Here is a 10,842-nt window from a genome sequence, read left to right as displayed (position 1 = left end):
AAAGAAGCTTCTCCAGGGAAAGAACAGCTTTTACTGCAAGAAGGGAAGCAGAGTACGTTGAAGCCTCAGAAGGGAGTGAAAACCAAAAGGAGAAAGACAGTGATGCTCTGAGTACAGCAAGTATCTATAGCAACAGCAGTCTGTGGACATCTTACTGCCTATGCATGAAGTCTAAAAGGAGAAGGAAGACTATATGATGTATTTTTAGAAGAAAGACTATGATGTCTACTTTGTGTCAGATATACTGATCTCATCTAAGTTATTTTAGCATTATTCATTTATATGTTTAAGCTGTTTAATGTGCTTCCCTTCCAGATATTTGTGTCAGTTATTTATAGCTAATCACCCTTACAGTGCAGTGAAGACAATAATGTGAAGTTTAGAGAATCAAGGAACAGGTACAGTGACAGTTCTGTTACTTAGTGTTTCGCAAATGCCAATGGAACAGTAAGTTCTGCAATATTCTCTTAGATAGACTCTAGATAGTCCCTCATATGATGTAAATTGAATGCTTACTTCCAGTGTTGGTGTATATTTGCATTGGTCACATCTGCCAACCTCTTCAGCCCACTGAAAACTTGCATTTAGTCTGTTTATATACATGTGCTGTTATGTAATGACTCAGCTTTCAGATAGTGTTAATTTCTTTAATGAAGAGGAGTCCTTTTGTTCTCCAGATCTTTGAAGTTCTTGAAGAAGAGTGTCTTAAAATTAAGATCCACTGTGAAAACAGTTCTTACTGCAGTACAGTTAAGTTAATTTTAAGGAGTCCATTAGACAAAGAATATGAGGTGTTAATTATTGTCAAAGGAAGGGAAACTGAAATTTAATCTTAAAAATGCTGGTCTTAAATACGTTTTTTTTTTTTTTTCATTCTAAGGTTCAGTTCTTTAGTTTGATAATATTGATATTTAATGCTCATATTTGCTCTTAAAATCTTACAGCAATAATTAAGCTTAAGCTGTGAAATCTCTCAAATTATGAGCTGTACGCTCAGTGCATGTATACCAGTGGCTCCAGATGCCATATTATATGATCTCTGTATTTTTTATGGATTTAATGGCATCAATATTCTGTATTAAGTTGTCTGTATCACTGGCATGACTTTTACACTGCCAGGTCATTTCACATTTTCACCTAATTGATGTAAATATACGGCAGTCCAGCTCAAAGGCACATGTAGGTAGAAATGAAGTGAGAAATCGAGTGATTGGCAGGAATTTGGGAAAAATGCTTGTCTGAGGACTGTGTCAACTGTGCATTAATATAGTCTTCTGTAAAGAAAGACCATGTTTTGGTTAATTTACAGATGCTTGTTTATCTTTACATGAAGCAGTTGATGATCCAGTATTTTCAAATAAATGTTCTAATTTTGTAATTTTATGGACATAATGTAAGGCATATCATAGACTGTTTTCTCGTAGTAAAGGCAGGGATATGTTCCCTGACATGTAGTGGATTTGCTATAGAGAAACCCAGTGGGAACTTAAAGAAAAAAATACTTAAATTAAAAAAACCCAAACCAACACCACAGTCATTAATCCAAGACCTTTTTCCCCTCATATAAAGGGGAACAACCCACAACTGTGGGCCGGAGAGTTATTGGAGGCAGAATGTTTTGGGTTTTTTTAATTTTTAAAAAAAACAAACCGATTTAACAGACACCTGATTTTTGTTGCCTGACAGCACAAGAGGATGAACTTTGGTCTGCCCATAAAATGGTGCATGGACTTACCTAAAGAGATGAATACTCCAGAGCGCTTGAAATCTGAACATCCTAAATTTGCTGCTGCAACTAAGGCACATAAGTCTATGGGGCCTGATGGGATTCATCCCAGGGTACTGAAAGAGTCAGCCGATGTTATTGCTAGACCTCTCCCAGTTATTTATCAATGACTCTGGAGAAGGTCTGAGTTAACTGGAAGCTAGCAAATGTTGTTCCAATTTTCAAGGAAGGCAAGAAAGAAGACCCTGGTAATTATAAGCCTGTCAGTCTCACTTCAGTGCCAGGTAAAATGATGGAGAAGGTTATTCTGGGAGTTACTGAAAAATGCTTGAAAGACAAAGTGGTTGTTTGTCAAAGCCAGCATGGGTTCATGAAGGGAAGGTCATGCCTTACTAATTTAATATCCTTTTAAGACAAGATTACTGACCTCGAAGGCGAAGGGAAGGCAGCAGATGTGAGTGTTTGGGATTTTAGCAAAGCTTTTGATACTGTGTCTCATAGTATCCTTCTGGACAAGATGTCCAGCATGTACACAGTACTGTGGGTGAACAATTGGCTTGAAGGGTTGGTCCCAAGGAGCTGTAGTAAATGGGGTACCATCTAGCTGGCGGCCAGTCACTGCTGGTGCTCCCCAGGACTCAATTTTAGGGCCAGTGCTCTTCAATGTTTATATCGATGACCTGGACATAGGGAGTTGAGTTCACACGAGAGAGTTTGCCGACAATGCTAAATTAGGAGGAGCCGTTGATTCCTTCTAGAGTAGAGAGGCCTTATAGAGAGACCTTGCTAGATGAGAGTGCTGAGCAGTCACCAACTCTATGAAGTAAAACAAGAACAAATGCCGGATTCTGCAGCTGGGACAGTGTAATTCAGGATGTGTAATGAACTGGTCGAAAGAAGAGGTGGTCCCGCTATATTCAGCATCAATGCGGTCTCACCTTGGGTGCTGTGTGCAGTTTTGGGCTCCACAATAGAAGGAGGATATAAAAATATTGGAATGTGTCCAAACGAGGGCAACAAAGATGGTGAGAGGACTAGAGGGCATGACTTATGAGCAGCGGCTGAGGTCATTTGGTCTGTTCAGCTTAGAGCAGAGGAGACTGAAGGATACCTTCATTGCTGTCTACAACTTCTTCATGAGGAGGAGCGGAGAGGGAGGTGCTGATCTCTTCTCTGGTGTGAGGTGATAGGATGCCTGGGAATGGCTTAAAGCTGGAAGTTCAGACTGGATATTAGGGAAGAAGTTCTTCACTGAGGGTCTGGTCAAGCACTGGAACAAGCTCCCCCGGGAAGTGGTCATGGCCCCAAGCCTGTTGGTGTTCAAGAAGCATTCAGACAGTGCTCTTAGATACATGGTTCAACTCTCAGGAACTTATGGAGGGAGACCAGTCACTAAACCTGAAGGACCTGAGCGTGGTTTCCCTCAGACCAGCCCAGATGCATTTTGCTGAGTTCAGTTCATTTCAATTCTTTCCCTGATTCTCAAAGGTCATCAAAATAAATTATTTAGGCAAGTTGTCCATACTAAGGGCCTTTTCTGATGCAGTGTGGGGACAGATAGCCCATCTGGAATCACTTCAGCCATACCAGCAGAAGTGTCTACAGGATATATGTAGCCGGAGCCCATGGAAGTCCCCAATATAGCAGTCTCTTTTATGTTCACTCCAGGTACTAGGAAGAGGAGGTGTTGGATATATGGGGCTATATATATTATTTGTGTTTGAAAGAAGTTATTTGAGAGTAAGAGTAAGCCAAGCAGAAAAAAGGCATTATGTATTTTGCTCTGAAACTGGTGAGGTCTTCAGCTGTTTCCCTTCTGCAGGAGTAACACTGGCGTCTGGTCCAGCTCCTGCCAAAGTTGTATTTCCCACTTTTGCTTCCTTCTCTGTTAATTTTGGAACAGATAATAAAACTGAAATGGACCATATGGCTAATCCCTGAGTGCTAATAGCTGGCTTGTACCTTAGTCAGCATCTCCTCGTCCACTGCCAAAATCTTTTGAGTCTCACACGACAGTAGGGCAGAGGGATAGTGGGAAATGCACTGCATTTATACTAGAGGAGTCAGCGCTTGCAAAATTGGAGAGACCTGATCTATCCACCCACTATTCATGCTGCAACTATTGATCCTGTTTATGTAGGTTTAACCTTCTGGTCTGGAGAGTAGTGAAATTGCAGGTAGGTTATTGGTGTCACCAGACTTGCATTAATAAATTACAGTGCTAGATGCTGATAGATGCTAAAAGCATTAGGACCCTAAAAACGTCAGTGAACCAATTGTATGCAAACAGGGTTTGATTGTTTTTTCTTTTAAATATCCTTGCTGAAATGTGTGTGTCAATACTTCGTTGTCGTACCTCGTAAACTCGAATTGCTCTTTGACCAAGACGTTCTCTTCTCCTCTCCTTTAGGCTACGCCCTCATACCTTCCACTAAATCTGATAACTTCTCGGACTCCAGTCACAGTGAGATTTCATCCCGGTCCAGCATCGTGAGCAACTGCTCAGTGGACTCGATGTCGGCAGCGCTGCAGGACGAGAGGAGTTTGTCCCAGTCTCTCATTGTGGTGGATTCGGGGGGGGCAGAGAGAAAAGAGCATCCTCAGCCGCTGGCTGATTACGGGCAGCCGTGCCCAGGGTAAGATGCAACTGGTTTTGGTTGGGCTTGGCGTCAAAAGGGCTAACAAAGCTTTGGTCAGGACACAGTTATGCACTCTACTGTGGTTATTAAGCTCTTGCTAGAAGCTGGAGTACTGGCTGCTCTGTATAGGAAGAGCCTGTTTTCCCAAGAAACTTACAGTATTACTTGGGTAGACAATAGCTTGTTTCCATCGTGGGGTTCAGATGGACATCTCTTGCAGGAGACTGCAAATGCGTTAAAAGCTAGGATGATATTTAACAAATTAGTGCAGTAACGAGAGACAGCAGAAGAACAACAGGATACTATCAATTCTCTCTGAGTCAGCAGTGCCAGTCACTTAACATACTCTAATGTGATTTTTAAGGATTTTTCTTATTATCATTTGTTGTTTAGGCAGACTGGAAGCTTTCTGTCACTGTCTTCCTGAGAGTTTCCACACAAGAGGTCTTGTTACTTTAGTGCAGTGAGAACTTGTCTTGAGATGATACTTTGAACTGGAAGTTTTTGGTTTTGTCTTACTAGATGTTAAGCCTTGATCCATAAGGTATAATATGTGGGAATCTTCTTGGGATAGCATCTTCTGTTCTCAGATGTTGTGGATTGAAGTAAATGAGAGATGCTCCTTACATTTCTAATTTTTACAGCTCATCTCTAAAGCTATATAAGGTTTTTATGATTGAACTCTATAAAGAGCTGTATGTTGTTTCTGTATAATTGATTATAATACACCAGTACTCTGTGGTGTTTTCTCCCCTGTAACAAAGCTTATTAGCGTATGAAGTGATGCAGCTCTTAAGACATTAGTGATTCGATTTATTTCATTGGGCTAAAATGGGAATTTAAAGATGTGCTTCATAAGTGAAAATAATTCCCTTTTCTAAAAGGTGTAACACATGCTGAGAGTTGAGTCAGAACAGTGTACTGAGCTAAATGCCCCTTCATACTGGCTATGAAAAGCCACCTTCAGTGGTGGCTGAAGTAGAGTGAATTGCATCAAGGACACTGCTGCTCTCTAAACTCGCTCTTCTCTTTGCAAATTAAAAGCAGATTGTTCACGTTTTGTGGTTGTTCCTTTATACCTTAGTTTCAATGGGTTTTGGAGGGAAGAAAGCAGTTTTTATACTAGAACTTATAAAATAGAAAAGCAAGGAAAAAAAAGTTGTTTGCACATATCTAAGATATGTTCCTCGATTTCACAACGTGTCAGTAAACTGCTGAGGGTTAGTGTTGAATTTTAATGTTGTGCTGCCCATACATTTGTTAGCATAACCAGAAATAGTTAAGAGACTTGAATAATGTCTAGCAATTGTAACTTCATGTATTCTAAATTCATGCAAACCTGGCTTTATTTTTTTCCCTTAATTATGCATTGACAGCGATTAGCGCTTTTAGCAGCCATTTCTTCAAACAAGACATTTTGTACTTGGGTTTTCAGAATTTGTCACTCCAAAACGTTTCCACAAATGTTGTTTATGCCTGATATTTCCAAATGTTATTGAAATACAACTACCTCCACTCTGTCTAAACAACTTTACGTTGCTGCCAGTGAAGGGGTTGTTTTTTATTCTAAATATTTATTTGGGTTTTAGTTTATAAATGCAAAGGAAAAAGGTGTTAGTAGCCTGAAACTAAGAGGTAGTTATTCCTCTGCTTTCAGTCAGGCACTGTCTTTCTGTAGTTGATAGAGGAAAGCTTCTGTGGACCAGATTTTTAAGGATCTGGGGTCAAGCCTGTAAATGCCTGTTGCAGACTTGTTATTCCCTTGGGAATAACTACCCAGCTGCCGTGTGCAGTAATGAGTCAGGAATAATAGTGTCTCTTGTCAGTGCTCCCGTGTGCCTTGACCTTGCTGTGTACCTGTTTTAAAACCAGAGATTAGATGCCTTTAAAACCAGATAATTGTCTCTGAGTACGTCACACTTATTTTAAAAGCTGATGAGGTTTTTTTTCTGCTTTCTGTTGTTTTCAAATGTAGCTGGTCAATCACTAGGCCTGCTCTCATCAGAGGGATGGCTTTCACGTCCTCCATGAGCAACGAGGAGATCTCCCATGAACATATCACGGTAGAGGCAGCAGATAGCGGCCGGGGAAGCTGGACTTCATGCTCAAGTAGTTCTCATGACAACTTCCAGAATATCCCAAACCAGAAGAGCTGGGATCTCCTCAATTCTTACCGTCACACCCAGCTGGACGGACCTATAGCTGAAGTCGATCCCACAAACTGTTACTCTGAGGAGGCTTATTTGTATTCTGAAGCCTTTTCCAAAACCAACAGGCAGTCGAAAGCCAGCGTGGAGCTCGATCAGTCCCGGCAGAGCTGGGCCTCCTCCAGTTCCCTGTCGGACACCTACGAAACAAACTATGGGACAATTAAGCGGAGGGGGCTGGAGAACTCTACAGCAGAGCAGACGGAGGTTTTGGACTCTAAACCAGGCACTGATACAACTTACAAAACTGTTACTTCGAGTACAGAAAAAGGCCTGATAGGTAAGCCAAGCCAACAGCTTATGGAAGCTTCTACATCTGTTTTTCACTTTGATATCAAGTTGTTAAGAAATGACATCAGCAGGTCTGGGGGCTGGATGGCATGTTAAATTCAGCTTTACATGTGGTTTTAATCAGAGCACTACACAGACAGTGTGTTTTCAAGCCACCTTCTTTTGCATTAGGAAAATTGAAATAATAAACCAGCACACTTCCCAATCACTTTATGGGTCTGCAGGAGAACCATCTTCATGAAAATGTCAGGCAGTTCCTCTCGGTAGTGTGACCTTTTGGTTTTTTGGATTCTTTTGGAAACACTTATCACTGTAGACGTTCCTCTGGAAAGGAGCAACAAACATGGCTTCTTGAAGTCTATATAATACAGACTTTCCATGAACCCGAGAGGGAAGAGCATGACTGCTGAGTGGTACAGAGCTCTCCCACCTCTCTGGAGCTGGGGCACCTTTCATCCACAGGGCTTCTGTCTCTGGAAGCTCAAGGGCAAAGCAAATTCCCTTCCTGTCTTTGCTATGTTAAACTGCCATTTATTTGGTTATACAACTACAGTTTGGCTACATATGAAAGGAGAAAAACTTAAAAAATCTCTTTTCAAAGATGCATAGTTCTACCAAGCAAAATGTTCTTTCCCTGTACTAGTGACTTTAGCAGCCAAAACTAAAGGAACTGGGTTAGGAACAAGATAAAACAGGGAGTGCAAAGCTTTCTAGACTGTAAGTCAAGGGTGCAGCTGAAATACAATTTAATTACTGACTAGATTGCTAGAGGCGTTTATGTTATCAAAGGTAATTGCCTGAATAAACATCGCACATAGGGTGGAGGTCTTGGATTGCGTTCCTCCTCCTTGGCTTTGTAGAAGAAAGGCAGCATGGTGGAGCCTTGCAGAAAACTTGCTCACAGCTCACTCCTATGCATGTGCTCTGCCCTTGTAGCTTTTCAAAGCTGCTCATGAGCCTCTGAGCTGTTTTAGGAGATGGTGTGTTAGCTATTCAGTACATACTATCTTTGCTCACAGCTCTTCCTTTTCTTTTGAATTCTGTTTACATACTGTACCATATAGCTTGCCTCCTTTGTGCAATCATAGCACACTGGTAAGAAACGCTCAGCAACGTGCTTCAGTAGAGCATGCATATGTCTACTTAAGCAAAGATCTGATATAGGTGGATATAATTTCTGGTTTGCAAATGCAAATCTGTTAGTTATTCACCATCATACAGTATGGTAAAGATACTTTCACTTTATTTCACTATTTGCTTATTCTCTACAAAGAGCGTGTTGCCAGAGTCTGTAATGACTGCGTAAGTTCAGAATATTGTAAACAAAACAAGAATCTTCAGTTCGTTTGCTTAATGAGTGCTGGTGTTGAATAGTCCCCCAAAAGAATTGGCTCAAGCTTTCTTGCCTGAAACCTTTAAAATGGAGCTGGAAAGGCACTGCCCACATACTAATGGCAGAATGTGGTCTTGGCAGAATCCATAAATGCGATGGTTTCATTATTTCACGTGTATCTCTACCTTCTGCAACATCGAACGTTTCTTGCTGCAACCTTTGCTTTACCAGCAGAGGAGGTGTGGAATGGTAATGTGCCATTGCTGTATATCCAAAGGAAAAAGCTTTTTCATAGCTTTTACCTACAGTAGACATCAAAATTTATATTGCTGCCTTTTAGTTACATTCCCCTTAACCACTGTGTGGAATTTCACCCTATTTTCTTTATGAAGTGACTATTTGAGTAATCAGCTGCTTGGGAAAGAGGGTTCCTTGTGAAAGGGTTTTGTAACCTCCTGAGACTGTGGGTGGGTGACAGAAATTATGGACGCTTAATGCTGTAGACATGAAATGCTCTTTGAATGTTTTATTTTGATAGAATTTGTAAAATACTATGAATTGGAACGTTACAAAAGGGCACATTATTCCTACTTTCATTATTACAGTAGGCTAGATATTAGCTCTAGGAAGCCTGAAGCTTTCTCCTTTAAAGGACAATATACCCACTCTCATCAGTCTTCCTGCAAAACCAACGAAGACCGAAGGTAGGAGCTTTGCTCGAAGGACCCAGCCCTTCCCCATCCCTTCAGGGACAAGAAAGCCTCCTTCGCATCCCCTGCTTTCTCATAGGGGCCCAGTTAAATGCCAGTTAAATGAAAGATTCCTATAAATCAGCAGTAGAAGTCTCTGCTGGTACCCACGTGTATCTGCTAAAACCCAGACGATGTGCATTGGGTTTTGTTTATTTTACTATAAGCCCAAGCATGAACCGAGGCCATGAGGTATGAACCAGCTCTTGTTCCTGATACCAACACCCAGAATTTCACAAGTCTACAACACAATAAGAAATACTCAGTTATTTTCATCCCTTTCACATTCTTGTAAAATAAGGAAATACTACAGTTGCTGAAATAAATGAAACTGTAATGAACATGTGCTGTTTAAAATGTATCCACAAGAAGAATGCAAATTCACTCAACTAATAGATTTTAAAAATCATCCTAGCTTTGAAACTCTCCTGTTGCAACATGTACATGGAAAAAGCCCAATTTAACATGCACATAATCCCCAGACCTGGGGGTGGGTGGGAGGAGAGGGAACTTAAAAAAAGTTAAGCTTTGGTTTGAGAGCCTGTGTGACCTGAACTGCCCATGAACAGGGAAGGAAACTGTGGACATGATAAGCCATTGTTTACTATTAGAAAATGCAAAATAATAAATGCAGGCTCTATATGCAGTTTGCCTCATAGGAGCAGTTTCCTGTGATATTAGGGTTTTTTCTTCCTTATAGCACAGCTGATTGGGCCGTTTAATGTCTTATTACACATGAATTGATACAGTGATGTTTTATTATAATGGATTTCTGTTAAGTGATGAAGTGGATGTTGTTGAAGACAACCAACAGTTCTTGCTATCGGTCTCTAGCACGCTGTGCAAAGTAACTTTGGGCTAGTTGCCTTAATTTCTTTTGTTTCAATTTCCCAGCCTGTAACAGAGAGTGGCAGCAGACTCAGCCGGCAGCATTGCCGTGCTGGCTCTCCATCCGTACCGTAGAGCTCCTTAGCATCCCGCGGAGGAGTGGTGCCGCAGGAGTAGGGAGTATCATGAGTGCTGCAATTGCAAGCTGAATGTAGAGAAGGTTATAGTCCTGTTCCCGCTCGATGGGCATCTTGCCTAATGAGTTCACGGGTTCTGTTGCTACTCTGACTTCTTAAAATAAGTAAAAAACATAAATGAAAGCATAAATTGCTGCTGCTGTCGTTATAACCAGTGTTTCTGCATTTGCATTTTGTTATCAGTTTCTGTTTTGCCATTGTAACATTTCATGATTTTTTAACGTTTTGTTTCCTTTGTTTTCTTCTTTAACATTTCCATTGCTTATTTCTTGTGCCAGTGTACTGTGTCACCTCACCTAAGAAGGACGATAGGTATAGGGAGCCACCGCCCACCCCTCCGGGATATATGGGGATTTCTTTAGCGGACATAAAGGAAGGATCGCCCCACCACCCACACCTAAAACCTCCAGACTATAGTGTGGCAGTGCAGAGGTCAAAGATGCTGCACAGTGACCTCTCTAGACTTTCATCAGCTTCTCTCGGTAGTGAACCGGTGGCCTGTATTTCATCGAAGATGCCTCAGTGGCATAGTCGGCAGCCGTCCAACCCCAAACTAGCAGATATGACTGACGCAGATAGTGAAGAGGATGGTATGTGCAACACCTGAATCGGTAGATGTTAAGTGAACTGCTGTGTGAATCTGGTCTGTGCAGTGTTTACTTCACAACAATGTTCTGGGCTTTCTCTTGGTCATTCTTGGAGATTAAAACTTGATTAATCTCTAAATATACAAATATGTTTGTATGGCTGTATACACATGCATATATGTATGCATGTATATATACTTTTTTTAAAAAAAAGAATGCCTTCCCTTTAGCAAAAGCATGTTGACACCGAACAGACTTTAAATTATATACAAATTATATATTATA

At 41.0% G+C, this 10,842-nt stretch overlaps 1 protein-coding gene across 1 annotated transcript in view; it reads left to right on the top strand.

Annotated features, from left to right (window-relative positions):
• The window catches only part of LOC104075965 (rap guanine nucleotide exchange factor 6-like), a 19,358-nt gene extending 8,781 nt beyond the window's left edge, over positions 1-10,577 (top strand). The window contains exons 6-8 of the mRNA XM_009576644.1: positions 4,137-4,362; positions 6,341-6,852; positions 10,249-10,577. Coding sequence (XP_009574939.1) covers positions 4,137-4,362; positions 6,341-6,852; positions 10,249-10,577 — 1,067 coding nt within the window. The remainder of the gene's footprint in view (positions 1-4,136; positions 4,363-6,340; positions 6,853-10,248) is intronic.
• The last annotated feature ends 265 nt before the right edge of the window (positions 10,578-10,842 follow it).

This window comes from Fulmarus glacialis, unplaced genomic scaffold (assembly GCF_000690835.1).
Source record: "Fulmarus glacialis isolate BGI_N327 unplaced genomic scaffold, ASM69083v1 scaffold16104, whole genome shotgun sequence".
NCBI classification, from domain to species: Eukaryota; Metazoa; Chordata; class Aves; order Procellariiformes; family Procellariidae; genus Fulmarus; species Fulmarus glacialis.
This window is presented reverse-complemented; position numbering and strand designations above follow the sequence as displayed.